Genomic DNA, 26,519 nt, shown 5'->3' on the forward strand with positions numbered 1-26,519 from the left:
GAAATTGAATTAAACACAGCACTATTAGAGAAGGTTAGTTCTACTAACAGTTTTTTTTCATTTTTTTCCTTTTGGAAATTTTGGAAGAAAATATAAGAGTTGATGTCTTGCTTGAAGGCAACAACTGATGACATTAATGAATATCCATCATGTGTGAAGCGATGTGTTAGACAATAAAAGTCATGAGTTTTGCAGTCTAATAGATGAATGGAAACTATCCATTAACTGAGAAAAGAATTATGGTAGGTTAGGTTGAAGTTCTCACAACAGTATCTCTCAATTTGACCACTTGTCTTAACTCTGGAAGTTGAAATGAATTTAGCTTACCAGAGATGAACACCAGCATTTCCAAAGCCAATACCTGCAAATGTACTTGCCAAGTGCATGTTTGACCTTGCCTCAAGATCATCAGGATTTCTGACAGCTCTGTGAATAATATAAATAAATACCTAACATTAAAATATCAGCACTGGTATTAAAAAGTGGAAAAAGAGCTGCCCAAAAGATAAGAAAAGGATGTGATATTCTGTAGGAAAAAAGATGGTTGAATAATTTAATAGTTTCCTAAAACAAATCAATTCTCCAACGAACAGTTTCAGTAAAAGAATAATAAATAAGCTGTCACATTGGCCATATGAGACAAAAGTCCTGTGGGAAGAAAGGCACTGACCCTTAAATTTTAAGTCATTGCTTTAGAAAGTTACCCAGAGGCTCATTTTTCTTCTTCAACAGTAAATGATCATGACTAAAGCCATACTCTGTGTGTGTGTGTGTGTGTGTGTGTGTGTGTGTGTGTGTGTGTGTGTGTACACAGGATTAAAATGTAACTCTCCAAAGTCAACAGTTGCCAGGGAGCTTGTACAGACTGGAACATCATTATTTATAGTTGCTTCAAGTAGGATCCATTAGTAACCTCTTTGGTATCATTAGAAACAACATACACCTTTTAAAACTTATGATGATAGAACTGAGATATTTATTATTAGAATAAAAACTTTTCTTTACTCTTCATATTCTCAATGTTCTAGGGAAATAATGTGTTTTCTGAGCCTCATTTTCAAAGCAGCAAAATCCTCATATGGTAGGTAAAACCCTATCAACTGAGCTTATTTCTCATTTTATTTGTCACAATTCTATTTCACTGAAGGTTTTGTGCTATAAAATGACACAACTTTCCACCCCACCCCTGCTCCTTTTGAAATGGTTAGTTGTTTAATGTTGTTCTTTCACCAAAACCCTATAAAAGCTGTCCATTTTCTTTTATAGAAGGCAAAAATAGCTGACTTGGGAGGTTTCTATGTCTCCCACTTATCTATACTGGGCTGACCATCTTCCTAGTTCAGTTTGAGACCTGGGTCACCACCCTTTTCTGACAAATGAAAGAAAGACTTGGAATCAAAAGAGCTGGGTTCTGGTTCTAGTTCTAGCTCTGAGACTTTGGACAAGTTAGTTTTAGCTTTAAAAAGCTTCAGCTATAAAATGAAGAAAATAATACCTGTCATGCTTACTGCACAGAAATGTGAAAATGAGATAATGGATGTGAAAGCAATTTTCAAACTCTAATAAGCTATTCATGTGGATACTAATTGTATTTTCTTTCTATCCTACCTGAAATTTGTTCTCCTTCCCATCCTTTGATATTGGCGATGGTATCCTTTTTCTTGGAAGACTTCTCTGACAAGACTAATATGAAGAAACTATTGCCATCCACATATAATTCTCCAGTGCACCTTTCCTCATAAGACATAGAAATACTGACTTTCATACTTCCAGGATCTGTGATTTATTGGTTGGGGTGATGTCACTGATGTAAATAATAATCTTTCTAGAACTTAAATGATACCTTTCAGAGTTGTCATAGCCAAAAATCTTATCATGGTCAAACTGCTATTGAGTATAAATTGTTTATAGTTGTTTTGATTGTATATTTGTAGTTTTTTTGTGGATAAGAAATAAGTTTTTAAGAGTAGAGACCATAGGGGGCAGCTAAGTGGCACAGGGAATAAAGCAATGGCCCTGGAGTCAGGAGGACCTGAGTTCAAATTTGACCTCAGACACATAATAATTACCTAGCTGTGTGGCCTTGGGCAAGCCACTCTAAACCCCATTTGCCTTTAATAAATAAAAAAAATTTTAAAAGGGTAGGGACCATAGTTTCTCAACATCTTTGTACCTATAAATTGCTACTGTATTCTATGAATATTAAGAAAATTAACTGTTAATGAGCTGTAATTTTCTTTGATCACTTGGGTCAGCAATTACTTCATCTTCCTGCCTCCCCCCATATCTCTGACCACACATAGTGGTATTTGTATCCTGTAGTTTTCTAATGTATTTATAGTGCAACAGTGTGTCTAGAAGTGATCTGTGTTAGTATCATAAACATGAAGATAGATGAAATGAATATTTAGGTGAAAACACTGCTATAAGAAACTTTGTATAAATTGACATGCTTATCTATGTAGGGGGTCCTAATAATTGGACTTCTCTAGAAAAGGAATTGCTTTGGTAATCATAACTATACTTAGCTAGGATAATTTTTCACTCCCTTCAAGTTAGCTTAGACTTTCATAACATAATTCTCTGCAGTGTGCTTGGAGTGACATTTATGAATTTGGTTTTTCATTCTTGATCAATCATTGTTGTTATTTGAATTTATGAAATGGAAACAACCTATTTCTTTTTCCATAAAAGACTTTCATCTCTCGATATTTAAACCAAAAGGATTGCTTAATTTTTCCATGCTGTTTTTGTGGTCAATTCCTTTGAGTATGGTAAGGCTGTAGTTTATCTTAAACATGCCAAAAATACATCATGTCACTCTTCTACAGGAACACCGATTCTAGGAGGTTCAACTTAGCTTGTCTCATTTTTCCTGAATGAGTTTCTTACTGTCAAATCTAGAACTCATCTGAGAGATGCAAGAATAAGGGGTAATATATTGGCAAATCTTTCTGTAATATTGGTTAGTTTTCAAAATGTTAGTAAAAATTAAAATGAATAGGAAAAAAAATTGAAGCCTGGAATTGGAATTAGGAAGACTTGAATGCAGCCTTTAACTCATGCTGATTGTGTGATCCTGGGCAAATCATGTCACCTTTCAATGCCTCAGGCAACTTTCTAAGTTTATATGACAGATTATATATGACAATCTGCCTTGGAAGAAAAAAATTCTGAAAACTCCTTACATCAATGAAATCACAGTTCTGGTACAAAAGAGTTGGTATCTTACTGCTAAAATGTTGGGTGTGGTGCATGGTTAGACATCTTTAGTTTCCTAAGAAGCATCATTTTCATGGAAGACACCAGAAAATAGCATAGCCAGGTGGCACAGTGGATTAGAGTTCAGGAGGACCTGAATTCAAATCCAAGCTCAGATATTTAATAATTATCTAGTTGTGTGATCTTGGGCAAGTCACTTAACCTGATTGCCTTGCAACTTTCCCCCCCACTTCCAAAAAAAAAAAGACAACAGAAAATGCTTTTGGGAAGAGGAAGAGTCCCAGGATTCTAACCTAGCAGATGTCAGTATTGCTAAATCTGGACATGAACTTGGTAGGATGAGGCTATAAAGGAACTGAGTCTAATCCTTAATCTCCCCTCCTCCTCCATATATAGAGGAGATTATACCCCAAAGGTGTTAGGGAAAATGTCTGTTTGTTCTTGATATTTCTTTAAGGAAAATATCCCTTTGTAAAGTCTATGCAAGGTGAAACTGTTAAATGAAACTGGGGGACTACTCATTGGGTCCCTCAAAATTTGGCCTGAAGTCAGAAAGAACTGCATTCAAATTTGACTTCAGATACTTATGGTTGTTTGACTTTAGACAAGTCATTTAATCTTTTTTTGCCTCAGTTATCTCAATTGTAAAATGGTAATAATTACAGACCTTGCCTTGCAGGTTGTTGTAAGAATCAGATGAGATAATAGTTGTAAAATGCTTAGTAAAGTATCTGATATGTAGTAGGAGCTTCACAAATACTTATTGTTCCCTTCCCCTTAAACTCTGTATCCTTCTCCTCTAGCCCTTATTCCCCATTCCTAGCAGTAATGTTTGACAGTAATGTTTGAACACAGTAGACAATAATATTTGTTGTTATATAAAGTTTTATATATTATATCTATATATATATCTCTCTATATCTCTATGTCTATATCTATATAAAGTTAAATTGGATTATAACCATAATCTATCTGGCTCAGTAATCTCCAGTAAAAAATAAACTTCTTCAGGGAAAGGACTATTTTTAATTTTTGTCTTTTTTTATTTTTTATTCCAGCATCTGTCTCAGTATCCTGAACATAGTAACATAATGAAGTGCTTAAATATTTGGTGAATGAACATTTTCTTGAAATAGAGGCCCCAGGGAATGTTCATGATAGTCCTGCAAGTCTAACTACAACCTTGAAGGCTATATAGATATTAGATTCTATGAGCAATTATTTATGGCTACGTGTTTCATATATTTGTTCAAATCTTTTTTGAATTCATATATATATATATATATATATATATATATATATATATATGTATATGTATATTTGCCTTTACTAACTTCCTCTTGGTTGCAGTACCATAATTTACGTCTCAGTGCATCAAATAGCACAGATAAAAAGAACATTAGAATCAGAACAGATGGTAGAAACCTACTTTTACAGAATATGGAACCTAAGTAGAAACTTCCAGTTGTCCTTGCCTTGGTCAGTTGCTAAGGTATTCCCTCTTATCTTGACTAATTTCTAATTTAGGGAACTTTAAAGATATGTAAATGTTTTTGTACATTATTTCATTTGAGTTTGACAACAAACCTGTAAGATAGTTACTACAAATAGTATTATCTTTAGTTCTATCTTAATTTTACAGGTGAGGAAAAAATTTCAAAGATATTTGATTTGTCCATGATTACACAGCTACTGTCAAAAATGGGTTGTGATCTTGGGTCTTCCCAAATCCAAGTTCAGCCTCTACCTGACAAGCTGTGCTGCCTTATAATCATCACATCCTGGGATATGGAGGAAGAGTAGTGTGGACCATTATCCATACCATTCAGGATTTTACAGATTTTGGTCATGTTTCCCTGTTAGTCTTTTTAACCTTCACCTTTCTAGTTTGGAGGACCTTACTCTCTATTCTTATATATCAATCCTACCATACTTTTTATACCATTTTAGTGGACATTCTGTAATTCCATTATGCCCTTCCTGAGGTCAAATCACTAGATTGATGTACAGTATTACAGAAGCAGAAACTTCACATTTTCATATAACGGTAGGATAATAGGCAGAGCCTACCTCTTCAAATACTTGGCGACAATCTGAAGTGCATGTATGGCCCAGACATCACTTATAGGGTTGCTGCCCTGGTATGCTGGTCGGTTGATTGGATTTAAAGGGCAGGGGCTTCGCATATGGTAAGGAAGGGCTGTATATGATTCCAATGCATGACTGGAAAGGAAAAGTAAAAATAACTGAATGAAATGAAAGAGCTGTTTTCTCTTCATACAAAATATGAATTATTGCTTTGAAAATTTTTAATGTTTATTCTGCTGTGGATATGCTATTAGACCTGTTTATGAGCTTTTAGCTACTAATGATTTAACCCATCATGAAGGCTGGTTAATTGGTGACTCTTAAGCTCTGTTAAGTCTTTAAGTACATATATTAAGTTTCTTTAGGTAAAACAAACATGTAAAGTCATACTTATGTAGTGACTCATTTCATTAAAGAGCAGATACGAACTGTGAACAGAATTGTTGGCTTTGGTAGTAAGGAAGGCTGGGGCTGAAAGTTCTCACCATCAATCCCCAACCTCAACTTTTCCAAAGCATAAAGCCCTCTTTGGACTCCTCTTGTTTTCTTTTGGCGTCATATTTTTTCCTCTTCTTACCTTCACTTTCTCTCCTATGCCTTTCCCTATCTAAACTCCACTTCCACTTAATTCCAGGTGGACATTTAGCTTATAAACTTATTTTTATTGTTGAAACATTTTCAATTATGTCCAACTCTTCATGATCCCCCTTGAAGGGTTTTCTTGGCAAAAGTGCTAGAGTGATTTGTCAATTCATTTTATAGATGAGGAAATTGAGGCTGATTGGATTAAGTGACTTGCCCAGGATCACTTTGAGGCCAGATACAAATGCAGGAAGATAAGTCTTTTTGATTCTAGGCCTGGAGTTCTCTCCACTGTGCTACCTAGCTGCTCTAATCTTATTTTATTTATGTACTAATGAGAAAAGACTCCTGGTACTTGAACAGCAGACTCAGTCTGTGATCCTGATTATAATGTAAATAGTAGTACTATATAGTACATAATGTAAATAGTAGTACATATATATTACATATATAATGTAAATAGTATATATATATATATATGTGTATATATATATATATATATATGTGTATATATATATATATATATATATATATATATTCTTTTTTTTAGGCTTTTTTTTTTTTGCAAGGCAATGGGGTTAAGTGATTTGCCCAAGGTCACACAGCTAGGTAATTATTAAGTGTTTGACTCCAGGGCTGGTGCTCTATTCATTGCACCACCTAGCTGCTCCAGTGTGTTTTTATATTTTATTTAAAAAAATTTTCCCCTATTTACATCAAAGCAAATTTCAGCATTTACTTCTAAAACCTTGAGTTTCAAATTCTCTCCCTTCTTTTCACCTTACTCCTCCCACTGAGAAAGCAAGTTACTTGGTGGAGGTTAAAATGTGTAGCCATGAAACACATTACTATAATAGTCAGGTTGTAAAAGTAAACATAATCCTCCCCCCCACACCCCCACACACTAAGAAAGAGAAACCTCAAGAAAAATAAAGTGAGAAAAGAAAAAGAAGAAAAAAGTATGCTACTTTCTGTCTGGATTCACACTCCCTCAGTTCCTTCTTTGGGATTGTTAGCATTCTTTATCATAAGTCCATCAGAGGAATTGCTTCAGTATTTTTTTTCCACAATTACTATTGCTAGCTGTATTTCCTTCCATCCTATTCCTCTCACCCCATTCACTCTATTCTCTCTCCTTTCACCCTGTCCCTCCTCAAAAGTGAGTTGTCCTTTCCCACAATCTTCCCTATCACCTACAGCTCCCTTCCCTCCCTCTGTTCCTTTTCTCCAATCCCTTTCTTCTCTCATTTTCCTTTAGGGTAAGATAGATTTCTATACCTAGTTGAGTGTGTATGTTATTTCCTCTCTGAGCCTCTTCTGATGAGAATGAAGGTTCACTCACTTCCCCTCACCTCCCCCCTTCTATTCCATGGCAAAACTTTTTCTTGCCTCTTTTATGTGAAATAACTTATCCCATTCTACCTCTCTTTTCCCTATCTCCTAGGACATTTCTTTCTTGCCCATTAACTGCATCTTTTTAAATATATTAAACCTTCAAATTCAGCTCCCTCCTGCGCCTTGCTATATATGCTCCTTCTAACTGCCCTAATAAATGAGGTTAATATGAGTTATCAGTAGCATCCTCCCTTGCAGGAATACAAGCGGTTCAACATCATTAAATCCCTTATAATTTGCCCTTCTCATCCACTCTATGCTTCATCTGAGTTCTGTTCTTGAAGATCAAACTTTCTGTTCAGCTCTGGTCATTTCATCAAGAAAGTTTGAAAGTCCCCTATTTCATCGAATATACATCTTTTCCCCTGAAAGAGAATGTTTGGTTTTGCTGAGTAGTTGCTTCTTGGTTATAATATAGACTCTTTTGCCTTCTGGAATATTATATTCCAAGTTCAAGAATCCTTAATGTAGAAGCTGCTAAATCTTGTGTTTTCCTGACTGTAGCTCCTCAATATTTGAATTGTTTCTTTATGGCTGATTGTAATATTTTTCTTTGATTTGGGAATTCTGGAATTTGGTTATAATATTCTTGGGAATTTTCATTTGGGGATATTTTTCAGGAGGTCATCAATAGATTATTTCAGTTTCTATTATACCCTCTGCTTCTAGGATATTAGGGAAATTTTCCTGGAGAATTTCTTGAAAAATGAAGTCTAGGGTCTTTTTTTTTTTTGTTATGACTTTTTAAATTATCTCTCCTGGATCTGCTTTCCACATCAGTTGTTTTATCAATGAGATATTACACATTTTCTTCTAGTTTTTCATTCTTTTGGTTTTGTTTTTCTATTTTTTTTTAGGTATTTGCAAGGCAATGGGGTTAAGTGGTTTGCCCAAGGCCACACAGCTAGGTAATTATTAAGTGTCTGAGACCAGATTTGAACCCAGGTACTCCTGAGTCCAGGGCTGGTGCTTTATCCACTGCACCACCTAGCCGCCCTTGTTTTTCTATTTCTTGATTTCTCACAAAGTCATCAGCTTCCCTTAGTTCCATTCTACATATAAAGGAATTATTTTCTTCAGAAAACTTTATCTCCTTTTCCTTCTGACCAATTCTTCTTTATAAGGCATTCTTCTCCTTGTTGACCTTTTGGACTGCTTTTTACGTTTGACCCAAACTGGTTTTCAAGATGTTATTTTCTTCAGTATTTTTTAATTTCTTCACAAACTATTGGTTTTCATGATTTTCTTGCATCACTCTCATTTCTCTTCCCAATTTTTCCTCTGCCTCCCTTACTTGATTTTCATGATCTTTTTTTTTGAGCTCTTTCATAACCTGAAACCAATCCATATTTTTCTTGGAGACTTCAAATACAGGAGCTTGGACTTTGTTATCTTCTGAGTGTGTAATTTGATCCTCCATAGGAACAAAGTAATTTTCTACAGATTTTTTTCTTCTGTTGTTTGCTCATTTTCCCAGCCTATGATGTGATTTTAACTCTTTGTTAAAGTGGTGCTCTGCTCCCAAGGCGGAGTACGCTCTGTCCCAGGTTTTGGAGGGTTTTTGAACTGTTTGCAGGGTCACCTCTCCTCAGGACCTCAATTCCTTCAAGTTATTGAGAAGCTCCAACTGCTCCCCTGGCCTGTGCTCTGAACTATGGATGACCACCAGCACTCCCCTTTGCCCTGAGCCATGTGGGGATCCACTATGGCAGCAAAACTACTTTTTTGAGACTGGGGCCTCTGACTGTGACCTAGATCAGAGTATGGACAAAGCCAAAGAGTCCCACCTCAGGGATAGCAAAGAGACCTCTGTGGTCTCCCCCAACAACCTTACTGTCTGTGAGCTGAGTTCTCTGGAAGCAGCTGCTGGCTGGCTTACCAGGCTTGCTCCTGGGTCTGCATTGAGGCCTGTGATGGACAAGGCTCTGCCCTCACTCTGGTGTGGCAGAGTTTTCCTACTGAGTTTCCCAATGTCTTTAGCAATCCCTGGGCTGAGAAGTCTGGAAACCTCTGCTACTGCCAAGGACCCAGGTGCTCCCAGGGTCCAGTAATCCTGTGGTCTATTCCTAGATGACTGGAGCTGGTTCACTCTGGTGTGGCCTCAAGTTGCAGCCCTTTCTAACCTTGTAACAGAACTTTCCTGTGAATCTTCCAAGGTGCTGGAAAATTATTTTACTCAGTCTTTTTTAAAAACTTTTTTTTAGCTTTTTCTTTTTGTAAGGCAGTGGGGTTAAGTGACTTGCCCAAGGTCACACAGCTAGGTAATTAGTAAGTGTCTGAGGCCAGATTTGAACTCAGGTCCTCCTGACTCCAGGGCCAATGTTCTATTCACTGTGTCACCTAGCTGCCCCTTTAAAAAATTGTTTTTAGTTACTTAATCTTTTTGTGGGTTACAGAGTCAATATTTTAAAGGTATTTGGAGTAGTCTAGGGGGAAGCTTGTGGGAATTCCTGCCTTTACTTTGTCATCCATATATATTTTTATTTATTTATTTATTTGTTTAGTTTTTGCAAGGCAAATGGGGTTAAGTGGCTTGCCCAAGGCCACACAGCTAGGTAATTATTAAGTGTCTGAGACCGGATTTGAACCCAGGTACTCCTGACTCCAAGGCCGGTGCTTTATCCACTACGCCACCTAGCCGCCCCTATATATATATATTTTTAAAAAGAAATTAAGAAAAAAAGAGCAACTTCACAGTTCTTACCAAAGTACATCAAAACCACTGTTAGCTACCACCCGTGAGGGCATATGAAGTGTGTGCAAAGGATCAATTATTCCTAGGGTGGGTTTGAGAGCTCTGGAGGCAATACCTAAAATACAGGAATTAAAAAATGAATTAAAGGCATGAATATCATTTAAAAAAACTAATCACTTTCATAATAATTTTGAAAAATCAAAAAGATGAGAATCCTTAGTTTTATGTCAAAAGGCAATTGTCATATAGTGAAGTTATACTGGCAAATAAAAGAGAGGCCACTTAGTCCTTCAGTTTTGGTTTTAATTACTTAAGGCTAAAATTGTTTCACCTGAGATCCAACAGGCTATACCCCATATTAACTATGACACAGTTCCATAGTAGCTGCTGCAATAACCAATTGGCTAAGTCCTCATTTTTCTATGCTAGAAAGATCAGTTCAGATAAAGATGAGCCTGATGTGACACTGAATTAGATTCCAGGAAAGAAACATTTGGGCAAAATTTAACTGGTAGTGAAATGTAATTGTAAATTGATTGTATTTTGTTTTTTCTTTTTCTAAAGGGAAGGGGGAAATATGGAAAGGAGCAAAGCACAAATCACAGATACATAATGGGATTTCTTAGCTTAGAAGATATCTCACTGGTGGGGGAGAAGATTGGCATCTCACTATAGTTATTATGAGACAAATCTCTACTAAAGATGTAGGTTACAACTAAATCAAAGTAACTGGGGATGACTACTTATTTGTATGTTTATTTTGAGAGAGGAAGAAGATATATAGACATAATACCCTTCTTCAATCTTATTTTCTTTATTTTTTTTTATAGCAGGAATTTAAAAAAAAGTGTGAAAGGCAATAGAGATGATGAAACAAAGACTTAATGATAACTTACTGACAATATTCTTACCAGTTTTTACTTTTAAGTGCTCATAGTCAAAAATGGCAACCCCTGTTGTCTCACTCCCAGTTCCAGCTGTAGTTGGGACTAGAAGAAAAGAATATCAATATCAGCATGCATCTCAACAAGGGTTTGTAGAATTATTTAATTCAGCCTTAGAAAACAAGAGACAAAATGACATGGCAGCAGGTCAGTTTTCCTGACCTCATTCATTCAACCGTGTTAACAAAGTCTGTATTAGTTGGAGGAGGGGCATCATGGGAAGCTCTGGGGGGCTTCAACAGCCACAGCTGTGCCTTGGCTCACAAGCTGCTCAGTATCCCTTGTAAGAAAACTCAAATTTGAGCTCTCTGAAAGGCATCTCCTCTGGCAACAAGCATGGCAATGTTCTGCTTTTGCTCTGCTTCACGGTTCTGGACATCCTGTCAAGACTCTAAACTTTGCTAATCACCCCTCTGTGTGTTGCTGACACAGTTTTCACCAGGGGGTGCCATTTGCCAAACATCAATTATCCTTCTTCCTGCTGATACCTAATTCATGTCAAAACACTTCATTTGTCATCAACCGAATCGCACCACACATCACATCACAATGCTTCTTCACAATAGGCAATGGCTGGGGGCTGGGGGGGTGGTGGTGGTGGTGGTGGTGGTGGTGGTAGGAAAGGCTGTTTTTAAGTGTTGATGTAAACATGTCAGCTAAAAAAAATACTATAATATTGATAAGCTGCCCAAAAAATTGGAAGGGGAGAATGGTATGAAGATACTAAAGAATATGACCAGAAAGAAACCATTGTCACTTGTATTTGCATGTCCGTGAAGAAACGGTCAGGAATGGAGCAGATGTAATTCACAGCCACTCTGCTCCCATAATGTGGCTGATGCTATCCAAATGTCACTGGGGAGGGACAAAGCAGAGGGCAGCTGAATGGCAGATCATATGGGAGAAAGGGTTAGGCCAACACCAGAATAAACAATGAACAGTACCCTGCCACACCTCAGTGGCCAGTAAGATGGATAAAGACACAGAGATTTACAGCCAATAGGAACACATTATTCTGTGTCCAAAAGCATAACATTATTTGGTAGAGGGAAATGATACTAGATAAAGAATTATTTTTCACACATGGTTACTGTTTATTTTTTCCTGTTGATATTTTATTTTTCCACATGGTTACTAATTTATGATTTAATTTTTAAACAATTTTTTTTTGCAAGGCAAATGGGGTTAAGTGGCTTGCCCAAGGCCACAGAGCTAGGTAATTATTAAGTGTCTGAGGCTGAATTTGAACTCAGGTACTCCTGCCTCCAGGGCCAGTAGTCTATCCACTGTGCCACCTGGCCACCCCTTATGATTTAAATTTTGAAATTTTTTTCATCTACAAGTTTTTCTCATTTGTGAAATTATAAAGATCATGGAAATCAGACTCTAATATTTAATAATACCCAGTTGTTTTCATCACTCAGCTATCAAAATCCTGAAGTGAAGTGAAAATAAAGTATCATTCTTGAGCATTGTTTTTTTTATGAAGTTGGTATTCTTAAATTGTTGGATTAAATACCAAGGTGACATTCCCTTCTCCCTCTCCTCATTTCATGGAAGGTGAGAATGTTAAGCAAAAGAGCACTTTACCTGCAATTAGTGGCTTAAGAGTTACGGTGACAGGTTTTCCTTTTCCAATGGGAGCATTGACATAATCTAAGAAATCACTGTCAGGGCTGGATGCATACAGGTTGGCAGCTTTACAAGTGTCTATGGTAGAGCCACCACCCACAGCAACATAGGCATCATATGCTCCTCTTTTGGCAAATTCAGCAGCTTCCATAAAGCTAGGAAGAGAAAAAAAGAATCTTGTCATCTTTTATCAGAAACTGATGTTCATATCCTTAAATACTTCTGTTAAATGATGAGTATTTATTAAGTGCCTGCTACATTTTGGGCACTGGGCAAGGGGTTATCATGACCAAGGTGAAAGAGTTTCTGACCTGAAAAACTTATATTCCACTTCAGGGAAATAACATGGAGAAATAGCATGATGTGGTGGACAGAACATTGAACTTGGGAATCAGAAAGCTGTGGGTTCAAATCCCACTTTGGCCACTTATTATCTGTGGGTCCCTGGGCAAGTCACTTAACCTTTTGTGCCTCAGTTTCTCATCAATAAAATGAAAGGATTGATCTAAGGCAGACTCTGAAGTCCCTTTCAGCTCTAAATCTGCAATCCTATGGAATAGGCACAGAAAACATACTCTAAAGAGTTTATAGAAAACAAAAACATAGTAATAAGAGAATAGGGAGCACTAACATAGACCCCATGCAAATATAAAGAGTATATATTTACTAACATTTGAAGCAGCCAAAACCTTCCCCATATTTCCCCTCCCCTCCCAGAATACCTTGTATCAGTTGGTTCCACCCTGACTTTGTCGTAAACTTTAAAATTTATGCCATTCTTTTTTAAGGAATTCATGACTACTTCTACTGGTGGCAGCTGGGAAAGGTTCTTATCTGTCATCAAACAAACATTTTTCGCACCCATATTTTGAAGGTCCTATAATACAAAAAATATGTAATTTTGAAGTGATATCTAGATTTGTTAGAACTATGACTCTTGACTGATAAATTTGAACAATTCAATTCCTAGAAAGCCATTTTTTCTAGTACTTATATTATCATCAATTATTATTATTATTAATGAATGCCTACAAAATAGAATGTAGACTTTTAAATACATACCATGCCAACTTCTTTTGTCACTCCTGCTCCATATCTAATATTTGAAACTGCCATCTGCATGAACAAAGTGCAGGTTAATTACTTTGATATACATATAAATTTATTATGATGATGATATTGATAGACTTAATGTAAAAGCTTTAACATAAAGTTCACATCTGCTCTCCTCTCTTCCCTCACAATATTATTACTCTAGGGGCTATTAAAATAGTAGTCTCGATATAGAAATGTTTAACATGATCACACATGTATAATCTATATATGATTGTTTACTATCTTGGGGAAGTGAGGAGGAAAGAGGAGTAGAATTTAGAAATCAAAACTTAAAAACATTTTTTTAATTGTTTTAACATGTTATTGAGAGAAAAAAATAAAATATATTTAATAAGGAAAAAAGAGTAGTTTCACTTGGTCTTCTTGCTTTGAGCTTTTTCCAGTCTATAATCCTTTACATAGTTTCAAAATAAACTTTCTCAAGCACAATTCTGATTATATATTGTTTTTCTAAAAAATCTTTACTGGCTCCCTACTGCCATAGCATAAAATGCAAACTTCTTAGAATTTAAGACTTTTCACAATCTAGTTCCAAAAATTTTACTTTTCTACTTATTTTCTTTTATTCCCCACCATGCACTCTAGTCCTGACTGATTGACTAGACATTTTGTATGGCCTAAAATGCATTTCACCTCAGTCTGTTGAACTTTTTATTGGATTTTAAGTTCAAGTGTATGTCTTTCAAGGGGTCTTCGATCTGTTCCCCTCCTTCAAGTAAACATATCCTCCTCCCTCCAATTTTCCTAGTGTCCTTTTAATGAGTTACTCTTCACTTCCATCATACTCTGTCTTTTACTTATCTGTGTACATCTACATGCTCTTGTGAGATTAGCAACAACATCATTTTTCATACTTTATTTCCTATGTTTAGCACTAGCACTTGGCAATTAATATGCCCTGAGTAAATGCTTGTTGAACTAGAATGAACTTCTGAAATATTTAGGTTTTATAGTATTAGTTGAATATCTATTGAACTAGAATTTTTATCTTATCTATATGACAGGATAGAAGATTTCTGGACATTTGTGATTTGCAACATAGAGCTTCAATATTTGCAAAGCATTTTATATATGTTATTTCATTTCATCTTCATAATAATGCTGCATCCTTGTTTTTCAGAAAAAGGAATTGAGGCAGAGAGATGTTTAGGTGACTTTCCCAAGGTCAGACAGACAAAATGTGAACACAGGTTTTTCTGACCTTAGGTCAGAAAATCCTTATCAGCCCCAGCTGCTTCACAAGAGATATCTATGCCAGCATTATACCCTGAATGTACTTTATACTCGAAAGGGTTCATATAATTATAATGAATAACTTTAATTATTAGTTTTAAAAATTTTAATATTTGATGATTACAGACATTATATCCTTAAAAATTATCACCTAGCTAGGTTGTACAGTGGATAGAGTGCCTGGAGTTGAGGAGATCTGAGTTCACATTTAACCTCAGACACTTAATAGCTGCGTGATTCTGGGCAAGTCACTTTACACTCTATCTGCCTCAGTTTCCTAATGTGTAAAATGGGAATAATAATAATAGCATCTACCTCCTAGGGCTGTTGTGAAGATCAAATTGTTTAGCACAGCATAGGTGCTACAGGAATATTAGTTATTATTTTTTTATTACAAGTGATCTTGGTCTCATTAGTAACACTGCATATCTATTGTGAGAAGATAAACTTACCTAAGCTTGAAAAAACTCATTTACCAGGTTGGTAGTCGGGTGATCATGATATATATTTTTTTCTACAGTCATTATAAATACTGTCTATTAACTATATAGGTATTGCTATTTATTTTACAAAGATGACTTTACACAGATCTGACATGGTTAGATGGCCCATGCCAAGAAGGTTTTCATTAGTAGAGAATGAAAGTCAGGTATTTGAAGATGACCAGATACTATCATAGTTCTGACCATAAACAATTCTGATTAGAGCTCCTGAGCATTGTTATTACCATGTCCTGCCAGGCAGTTTCTGGTGGGTCTTTGGGTTTCAGGGAAAATAGAATTGCAGACCTGAGAGGAAAAGTCCATACTGACAATTAGATTACTGAGAGACAGGTTTTGATGTGCAGTATTGTTGCCAATTTGTCATCAGAAAATCACATTTCAGCACTTTGCTGGTTGTTGAGATGGTGCTCGATATAGGAGGATATCATATCCAGAAGGCCAAGAACTCCCACAGCATCCAGATATCATTACAAATTCTATTTCCTATCAAATCAGCCCGAGAGGTGAAATGGTTCTAGGAAAGGCCATGAGAAGGATATCTTTACATAGCACACCCCTCACTATAATAAACATACTCTGAAAGTCATGTCAACATGTACATAATGGCATGGTCCTCTTCTATCATGAAGAACAACTACTATAAAAATAGCTATGTGATTTATACATGTTATTTCATTTCATCTTCATAATAATGCTGCGAATGATTGAAGCAAACTTTAAAAAGATACCAGACAAACTGTTATTTTCTCTGATCATCCATAATAAAGATTGAGTTGTTTTCTACCTCAAATGCATAATCTGTTTTCTCGGAAGCAGGAAGTCCAGGAGCTGGAAGAGAAGTTGAATGATGAAAATCAGTGGGTTTCAAAAAACAAAATATCATTACTCTAAATTGATTCAAGTTTCCAAATAGTAAACATTTAAATTTGCCCATAGTGAAGTCTTTTTTTTTTTTTAAGAAAAAAGTTGTGTCAGGTTTCATTGTTGCAATTCTAATTAAATAAAAAATTTGTTTAAGTTTAGCCTGTAGCCCTAGACTGATTTGGAGGCTCCGCTTTAATACAAACATTTTCCTTGTTCAAGTTTGTTTTGGGGATGAAAGGAGGTACTCACAAGTCATTTAATGTTTGAAAAGTTTACTTTGCCTTAACACAGCAAAGACAGGAAACAAGGAAACAGTGACAATTCACTTCTTTCTTTGGATAAGGCCCAACCCCCTCTCCATATGGAAATGTACTGGTTAGTAGGTCATCAGGTGTGATAACTTATGAGCTCTTACCACCCATTAGGTCCCTCATAGCTAGGACTTTTTAAGTCCCTAGATGATCCAGAAGCTAGAGCAGTGAGGTCCCAAAGACCTTTGTGCCTTCTTTTAGAGAAAACCTCCCCATGTTGTGGTTGGTAGGAAAGAAGCTATGTCCAAGAAGATACTTATTTTTGAAAATGAATAGAATGATTTTAAATCTTCTATACTGAATTCTTTATTCATAGTGTAACTTAAAAACATGTCAAATGTCCATAGCCTAGATAAAAGGAATTGATATGTCCAGCCTAAGTAATGAATAAACTATTACCTTATACAAATGGTATAGCTCGAGCCCCATTTCATATTAATGAACAGATAATCCTTAGTTATTGGGGTAAAAATCACTATTAAATTTTTGGGAAAATTGAGGAGCAGTATGGTAGAAATTAGGTTTTGGTCAACATTTGAAACTATGCCAAGATAAGCTTCAATTGGTTACATAACTTAGACATGAAGTGTAACATAATTAACAAATTAGAGGGAAAAAAATACCTTTCAGATCCATTGATAGGATAAGTCTATAACCAAATAGAGATAGACCACCCCAAATAAAATGGAGAATATCGATTATATAGAATTTGAAAGTCTTTGCACAAACAAAACCAATACAAGCAATATTAGAAAAGAAGCAGGTAACCATGGAAAAGCATCCTTGTAGCTAATTTCTCTGAAAAGATCTAATTTATTATTTTTAATGACTTAATCATCATAATCATTTTATATATAGTACTTTAAGGCTCGATGAACACTTTATAAATCTTATCTAATTTTATCTTCCCAACCACCCTGGAATATTTATTATTAATTGTGTTTATTTATTAAATTAAATAATTATTAAATAATTATTTATTATTATTTCCATTTTACAAATGAAGAAACTGTGGCAGAGGTTAAGTGACTTATTCAAAGTCATATATCTAGTAAGTGTAGAGGTAGGATTTGACTCCAGCCCAGAGTTCTATTCATTGCACTACTTCCTACTTGTATGTCTAAGCTTAATAGTCATTCCCCGGTTTACAAATGGTCAGAGTATGAACAGGTTGTTTTCAAAGGAAGAAATTCAAGGTATAAATAGTCATGTGGAAAAAAATTCTCCAAATCTTCAATTAGAAAAATACACATTAAAGGAACTCTGAGGCACCATCTCAGATCCATTGGGCTGTCAAAACTGACAAAAAGGAAAATGATAGAGGTTGAAGCCCATAAATGAATGGCTGATGGAATTGAGAATTGGTACAGTCATTCTGGAAAGCAAATTGGAACACTGTGCATGCCTTTTGACTCAGTCATATCACTATAAGGTCAATACCCCCCAAATTATTTTAAAACTGGGGAAGAACTCATATGGAATGAATTTTCATTTTAGTCTTTTGTAATGGATGGGTAGTGTCAATTAATTACAGAATGACTGAACAAATTATGATATAAGATGTATCATGCTTTAATAAATGAAGAAAGGGATGATTCCACAAAAACCTTAATAAGAATACTTTTATAAACTGACACAGAGTGAATTAAGCAGAACCAGGAGAATAGTGCATACAATAACAAAAACAACATTGTAAAGACAAACAATCTTGAAAGATTTAAGAAATTCTGATCAAGCAATGACCATCATGATTCCAGATTAGTGATAAAGCATACTGCCCATCTCTTGACAGAAAATTGAAGGATTCAAGCTGCAGAATGAAACATGAATATTTTTTGGCATAGCCAATGTGAGAATATGTTTTGACTGATTATCCAAATTTCTTACAAATTATTTTTCTTTTTCAATAGTGGTGGTGGGGGGGCAGGAGGGGAGCGAAAGAAAATTAAAAAAATAAAGAATTTAAACAATCTATTCAGTAGGAACTCTCCCTTAATAAATTCATTAATTAGGATCTTAGTTATACTTCTACTACTTCCTGCAATAGTTTGTTTTCATTGTGATTGCTTTTGTTTATTAAAGTAACTATTACCTCTCATCAGGAAATGCCATCAAGCTATTTATGAATTGGAAAATGTTAAGGCTTTTTCTTTTGGAGATGAAGCCTTATTATTTCCATAGCATAATTCCATAGATAATTTTCAAGAAAGTTTAGGATCTTACTTATGCTAACAAAGGATTATGTTTCAGACAGAATTATAAATAGGACTCCAATGAATAAATACATAAATATTATATATCTATATATCTGTATCTTAGATAGTCATGACTCTTTAAGCTATAAATTTTCCAACAGATGCCAATCTACTTTGAATGAGGATATTTCCTCAGAAGTTTTCTGAATCAATGAAATCACAGGGCTGGTCCTCCAATGAATGATGATGATGATGATGGTGTTAGTGATGTTGATAGTGATGATGATGACGACTGGACCTATGATTTCATTGGAAGTTCTGTGTAAGGAACTTCTACTAATGCAGATTGTCTAGGACATTAAATTCTAACAGTTTCTAATATAATATCTTTTCCTTTAAAGTCTTACTCAGGAGGCAGCTAGGTGGTGCAGTGGGATAGAGCAACAGCCCTGGAGTCAGGAGGACCTGAGTTCAAATCTGACCTCAGACACTTAATAATTGCCTAGCTGTATGACCTTGGGCAAGCCACTTAACCCCATTGCCTTAAATAAATAATAAAAAAAAAACCAAATAGAGTCTTACTCTGATGTCTTATATTGGGGGTGGGGAAGGCAACCCTGGGTTCTCAAAGGTCATACCAACCAAGTATGAACTCTAGTTAGACATGTTAGGTTACAGAGATTTTGAATATGGGGCCTGGGTGATAGATTGTAGACCTGTATTCTGAGAACCAGTCAATCTAGATTGGAAGAACTTCATAACCAAGTTGGTAACAGATTGAAGAAATTCTTTTAGCCCTAGCAGCTCTGGAAGTTCTAAACTGTGGAAGTGTTGAACTCTATCAGTGAAGGATGTGCTCATACCAAGGAAATCACAGCATTCTGAAATATTTAAGTATAATAGCTGCTACTCTAAATTAACCAAATTGACCTGTTGCTTTAAACATCACAGAATTGAAGAATATTGGTTATACTTTTATAGTTATATAAACAAAATGACTGAGTGAACACCTTTCTGTAAGAATTTCTTCAGGAGTAAGACTTAATTGATGCATAAATTGCTTATAACTTATGGTCATTGAAAGATGGTGACTTGCTTATGTACTTGTAGGTGTCAGAGGCAGAATTTGAACTCAGTTCCCAAGTTTTCCAGACACTAAATACTGGCCTTTGGTCACAATCCCACACTTCCTCTATTACATTTTCCCTCTATGAAAAATTAGGGCATAATAGAATTTGAAATCTTTAAAGCCTCTCTAAGCAGTTGATTCAATATTTTGAAGTGGGAATCAAGTGAGTCTTTGTTAATTCTTGCCAATAGCTAGAAGAAAACAATTGTAAAAAAAAAAAGGAAAGACATCTGCTTTCCAGGAGATCCAAATGATTGAGTTACTACTTCTTGGTCTGACATAGAAGTTAAAATCTGAATTCTGAATCAAAGAATCAAGTTATGATAATAAACTCCAAATACTTTGAGGTTAAGCTTGAAATACTGAGCCACTAGACCAATATGGAAATGCACTAATATGTCTTCCCCTTTGTTCCCCTCCTTCACAAACTTCTCTTTTGTTTTCAGCTGTGGGTTTCATGCTGTTAAAAGCGCCTTCCTTACCACCCCTTGTCAGGTTGCTTGAATTTGACCTTTCTTTTTAGGGTCTAAATCAGTTTTTGAACTACTAATTAATATGACATGCGATGTACATGCTGATGATACAATGAGCATCCTGCTGGCCAGTTGGACAATGGACATTGTGAGGACAATGGACTTTGTAAAGGCTTAAGACTTTATGGGAACAGAAGATTGCTAGCTTATTTCAGAGTTTTGGAGAACTGCAGTATTATTTTAAACACACACAAAAACACTAGAAGTCTTTTCCTTAGAGAAACCACTTTTGATTTTAGTTTTCTGACTTTTATCAGAAGAAAATTTCATCTTGAGTAAAACCCATTTTTGATGAATTCAGATGGAACTTCCATTTCTGTCTAAAATACTACTTTCAGACCTGGCAAATCACTAATATTCACAGTCCTGTATGTCACTTATGTCAAGGGTAAAAACTATAAAAGTATATACTTAATATCTATCCTTAATCAACATTATACATCATGTTAATGTTATTACCAGTTTTACAGCTATGGGTCATTTAATCTTTTATGTTCACAGAATCTCTGCCTTCCTCCTACTGTTGTTTATTTTCTTACCTTGCTCTTTGTCTTAGTTTATAATAAACTTGAACTGCAAAGATTCAAAATGTAGCCATTTTAAAAATAAAATACATTACCTTGGGAATAAGTGTGAGAATGAGTAGGACACTGGCATCTAAGGACAAGGAAAAGAAGAAAGATGTATTTAAGGAAAACTGTAATGTCAGAAGATCAGATACTTGATTATGGCAGTGACTGTTATATTCCATTGCCCAAATTCTATAAAATGTTAGATTGGGTAATGAGTGACTATTAGCTGATAAAGCATAAATATTATCTAGGAATCATTCTGGATAATAAGTAGTTAATTGCTATGGCTACAGTTATTCATTCTGTCATCATTCATATTTATTTAACCAGTATTTACTGAGTAGCTATTATCCTGAAATATATTAAGTATTCAGTAAATGTTTATATAATCTATAATTTTGACCCAGCTCATAAGTATCTGCCCTTCTCCAAATCTAATGGTGATCACTTACTGTTCAAAGGCTTTAATTTACCCATCTGTACAATAGTGGGGTTAGACTAGATAACCTCTGAAGTCCCTTCCAGTTCTAAGTCAGTGATATTATTATCCTTTTCAAGGTCAATCCCTTCAACTATTCCCTCTTATTCCCTCCCACATCCTCTAGGAATTTGTTTCTTAAATTCTTCCCACTCTTAGGAATCTTCAAACTTTGTTTCTTATGAGCACTTTCCTCTTAAGCTTTTAAATCAGAATGGATCTTCCTGATTTAAAACAAAAACCATAAATTGAATCTATTCCTCCTTCAAGTGACGGTCCCTTTTGTTTCCTTTCTTTGACTTCCAAATTTTTATCTCCTAAAAGCCATGCAGAATGATTTCTACCTCTTATCACTCTGGTTGAATCTTGTCATTCTAGCATTAACTACACTCTTGACAAGGACTAAGTAACCATATCCAAGTGACCTTTTACTTGCTCTCTATTCCTAAGAGCTATCACATTTGCGTTCTCTCCTTTTGGAAACTTTATTCTTTCTTAGCTTTTTTTGTTCTTGTTTTTCTTTTTCTTATTTCTCTGACTGTTCTTTGAATCTTCTAACTGTCATTTAACTAACAAACAAAAGAGTTCCCCTTATTTAGCATTATAAGGTTTATAGAATGCATTTTATGATCTCAGAGACCAATTTCTTATTCTTCTGGGCAATCACTAAAGTATCTACCACAGGGAGTTGTGCTTGATTAATTCTTGGAATATTGCTGAATGATTCAAGTAATCAGAATTGCAGAACTGAATTGAATCTTGAGAATTGCCAACTTATTTTTTATACTGGATCAAGACTGCCATCTAGTGTTCTAAATAGTGAAATATCAATTGATTTTATTTTGAAGTAAACCTGGAACTCTGGAAACACAAGTAAAAGATTCTGATGATTCTCAACTATTAACAGTCAATAATTTTCCTCCTCTATTGGTTTTCATGATATTTCCCACTCAAGTAGAAATTTTAATTTCCATCAGAAGAAAGACAAGGACAAAATCCAAACTCATCATTTCCAATTCTGAATGGGTTCCCCCATTAGTTACATCACTAGGATGCATCATAGCCCTCGCATGGTAAGGTACTGCACAGGGCCATGTAATCTTATTCTGTCATTTTATATATGAGTCCCAGGGACTTTAAGAGATTTGCTTGAAGCCATATGAGAAGTGGAAACTGAAATGAGGTTCTCCAACTAGAGCCATTACTCTTTCCATTGAGTCATGTTGCTATGTTTAGATTTTCTTTCCATCTTACTTCTCATTATGCCTTTCTTTCTAGGACTTGCCTCATCTGAATGTATTTTTATTTTCCTATTTCTACTTTTATTCCTCCATTCCCCCCCATTCTCTATGTTTCAGATTGTTATTGTTATTTATTCTTCATTTTCTAATATAAGGGGAAAAATGTTTCAAATAAAGAATGTCCTCCTTTATAGGAAGGCCTGAAATGATTTCTCTATTTTTCTTTTAGTAGATTGTTGTTGCTGTTGTGCAGTCATTCAGGAGTGTGACTCTTTGTGACCCATAGACCACAGCACACCATGACCCATCTATCCTCCACTATCTCCCAAAGTCTATCCAAGCTCATGATTTACTCTTTTCCAACAGCAGAGGCTTTTCCAATGAATCTTCTCCATGAGTCCAAACACCATGAGGGCCAAGGAGGAGAGGGAAGTATCATGTCATTTTCCTTCTGAAACTTAAGTTTCAGTTTCAGTATTTTGCCTTACAGTGAATTGTCTGAATTAATTTCTTTTAATATTGATTGACTTGATCTCCTTGCTGTTCAAGGGATTCTCAAAAGTTTTCTCCAGCACCACAATTCAAAAACATTGATTCAAGGGCGGCTAGGTGGATAGAGTACTGGCCTTGGATAGAGTACTGGCCTTGGAGTCAGGAGTACCTGAGTTCAAATTTGGCCTCAGACACTTAATAATTACCTAGCAGTGTGGCCTTGGGCAAGCCACTTAACCCCATTGCCTTAGAAAATCTAAAACCAAAACAAAACAAAAACAAAAACACTGATTCTGTGGTACTTAGCTTTTTAACTCTCACAGCCATTTATTGACAGTGGAAAAAAATATATAGCTTTGACTATATCTTAGATTCCAGAATCTTAGTAGATTGGATTTATAGTTAAAACACTCAACTTATTTCTTGAATTCTAAGCATTAGCAACAAATATAGGGACTGAATCTTTCTGATTTAAAACAAAAACCACAGGGTGGCTAGGTGGTGTAGTGGATAAAGCACAGGTCCTGGAGTCAGGGGTACCTGGGTTCAAATCCGGTCTCAGATCCTTAAAAACTACCTAGCTGTGTGGCCTTGGGCAAGCCACTTAACTCCATTTGCCTTGCAAAAACCTAAAAAAAAACCCCAAACAAAGCCATAACTTGAATCTATTCCTCCTTCAAATAACTGTCCCTTTTGTTTCCTTTCTTTGACTTCCATATTTTTATCTCCTAAAAGCCATGCAGGATGACTTCTGCCTCTTATCACTCTGGTGGAATCTTATCATTTTAGCATTAACTACACTCTTGACAATGACTAAGTTACCATATCCAAGTAATCTTTTACTTGCTCTCTATTGTTCTTAAGAGTTATCACATTTGAGGAAACTCCCTCTAACAAGAAAGATTGGCATCTTCTCTGTAATTAGTTATAGAAAGTTACCTAGAACATTGGGAAGTTTATTGACTCGTCCAGCCAGTTCATAATCAAGACAGGGTTTGAACTCATATCTTTTTGACCCTGAAGTTAGCTCTCTACTATGTAATACTACCTCTCAATAAGTATATAGGTGCTGAAATATTTCAATGACACATATTAACAATGAATATGAAGGAGAAATGTGGGCATAAAGCATGGATATCAGATCTGTAATGGAAAACACATGCTTATCAAGAATAAGAAATGGAATTTTGCATTTTAAAAATGACATGATACTTCCCTTTCCTCTCCCATCAGGACTATTGAATGTTATCTAGAAAGGCCTTTGGAGGCCATCTAGACTAAGGCATTCATTTTGGAGATGATAAAACTGAAACTCAAAAAGCTAAGAGATTTTGGCTAGTATTCAGACTAGCCAAATTGTCTGAATCAGGCTGTTCATTTTGCCTTTGGGTTTATTATTTTTTTAAAAATAGGGGTGGAGAGATCTAACTAGTTCTTGAGGTTGCATAGTTTGACTAGCATTCAGGGAATTTCTTTTATTTATTAAGTACTTAGGACTGGCAAAGAGTGGTGCAGTTGGGCTAAACAAAGACTAAATTAACCCTTCCCCCCACCCTAAATCCTTGCCTTCAGGAAGCATACATTCTATTCAGAGAAGAAAAATAAATAGATAAGTTAAAAAGCAAAAAACAAAAAACAAATGCTAAAGTAATTTCAATTAGAAAAACAGGCAAGAGCAATTGGGAAGGAACATCTTTAGGTAAGTACTTTAACCTCTGATTTTTCTCATTTTCTTCATATGCAGAACAGATACTTGCTTTATATACTTCATAGGAATCCATCTTTTTTCTTTTTTGGGGGGGAGGAGGTTCAGATTATATTGAACCAAATACTATTAACAGAAGAATCTGTCTCAGGAACACTTGCCCCCCCCCCCCCCATCTTGAAGTGCTATACAATTTGAATTATTATTGTTATATTGAAATACACAAATAGATCTGTTATTTTGTCACCTCTCTCTCCAAAATTACAGACTGAAACTCATTCGACATCCTCGTATCCTTGTTTAGCTTTTCTCCCCATTCTGCCATTTCTTCCACATTCAACCTGCTGGAAGCTTTCCTCCCTTCCTCCTGAAATCTGTCTGTCTGTCCATCTGCTGGGCCAAGACTGTGGTTACAAAAGAGGAACCGAAGGCCCAGAGTTGTTAAGTGACTGAGAATCGCAGAAGATTAAAGCTTGAGGGAAAAGGGCCTTCAAGATCATCTGGTTGCAGTTCGGTCTTAATCTATGGAGACTCAGAAAAGTCAAGTTAATACTGAAAGTCATGCAATATCAGAGTTTTAGAGAAAGCTTGTCTGGAGTCCGGCCCCGGGAGGAGGGGGAGGGGACCTAGCCCGCGCCTTCTTTCCCTCCCCGCCCCCTCCCGAAGTGCCTGCCGGGCTGGGAGGTGCGGGGGGCCCGGGGGGCGCCCGCAGCGGCTGTGGGGGGTCTCAGCCGGCGGCCCCCTCCCAGCACTCGGCCCAGGCCCGGGCGGGGCCCACGGGGCCGGAGCACTCACGCCGCGCGCTGCAGCTGCCTCAGCAGGTGAGCGACCCTGTCCCTGCCCGCGGCGGCCATGGCTGCCCCGGAGCTGCGCGCGCAGGCGGGGCCGAGGGCGGCCCCGCGGGACACGCCCCCCGGCTCGGCCAATGGCCGGCCCGGCTCGCGGCCCCCGCCCCCGGCTCGGCCAATGGCTGGCCCGGCTCGCGGCCCCCGCCCTTCGCCTTCCGCCCCGCCCAGACACTCTCTGTGGTCAAGTTCAAGGGAAAGAGCTGCCTTGCCTCCCGCTAGTTACTGACGCAGCCGACAACCCCGCCCCCTCCCCAGCTCCTTCCATCCTTGGGGGGGCGGGGAGCACGTGGTCCGCGGACCTTTGACCTTTGAGGTGCACTTCGGACGGAATTCCAGCCCTCGGCATATTTGTGCAAACCAAACTCGTGTGGCTTTTGAGTAAAACAAGGGGGAGGAGGGGGAACCCAGGAGCTGAGGTTGCTCGGGCACAAGGGCTGGTTCTCCGTCTCCGGACTTGTTTCTCTTTAAAATGTGAGCGTTGGCTTACACGACCTATCAGAGACCCCTTCCCTTGAGGCTACACTGTTCTAAAATGTTGGCCCTGGAAACTTTTTTGGGACTCAGTTTCCTTCTCTGTAAAAAAAAGTAGTAAAAATTCTTTCCTTTTTTTCTATATTTCAGTACTAGGAAGGTGTGCTAGTTTCTGAGGATACAAAAATCCAAAAACTGCTCTCACCGTGCTTTTACACTCTCCTGGAAGGAATGAACAGTACAAAGATAAGAACATAACCAATACATGCA

The 26,519-nt window shown here is 36.6% G+C and overlaps 1 protein-coding gene across 2 annotated transcripts in view; it reads right to left on the minus strand.

Moving 5' to 3' along the window:
- The window catches only part of LOC141502975 (hydroxyacid-oxoacid transhydrogenase, mitochondrial-like), a 43,137-nt gene extending 17,339 nt beyond the window's left edge, over nucleotides 1-25,798 (minus strand). For both annotated transcript variants that reach the window (XM_074208019.1, XM_074208018.1), the window contains exons 1-10: nucleotides 25,726-25,798; nucleotides 21,062-21,099; nucleotides 16,195-16,238; nucleotides 13,621-13,674; nucleotides 13,281-13,435; nucleotides 12,517-12,713; nucleotides 10,894-10,971; nucleotides 9,992-10,097; nucleotides 5,293-5,445; nucleotides 328-426 (exon numbers count right to left, since the gene is read on the minus strand). In XM_074208019.1, the coding sequence (XP_074064120.1) occupies nucleotides 328-426; nucleotides 5,293-5,445; nucleotides 9,992-10,097; nucleotides 10,894-10,971; nucleotides 12,517-12,713; nucleotides 13,281-13,435; nucleotides 13,621-13,674; nucleotides 16,195-16,238; nucleotides 21,062-21,099; nucleotides 25,726-25,784 (983 nt within the window). In that variant the 5' untranslated portion in view covers nucleotides 25,785-25,798. The remainder of the gene's footprint in view (nucleotides 1-327; nucleotides 427-5,292; nucleotides 5,446-9,991; nucleotides 10,098-10,893; nucleotides 10,972-12,516; nucleotides 12,714-13,280; nucleotides 13,436-13,620; nucleotides 13,675-16,194; nucleotides 16,239-21,061; nucleotides 21,100-25,725) is intronic.
- Between the last annotated feature and the right edge of the window lie 721 nt (nucleotides 25,799-26,519).

This window comes from Macrotis lagotis, chromosome X, assembly GCF_037893015.1.
Source record: "Macrotis lagotis isolate mMagLag1 chromosome X, bilby.v1.9.chrom.fasta, whole genome shotgun sequence".
NCBI lineage: Eukaryota > Metazoa > Chordata > Mammalia > Peramelemorphia > Peramelidae > Macrotis > Macrotis lagotis.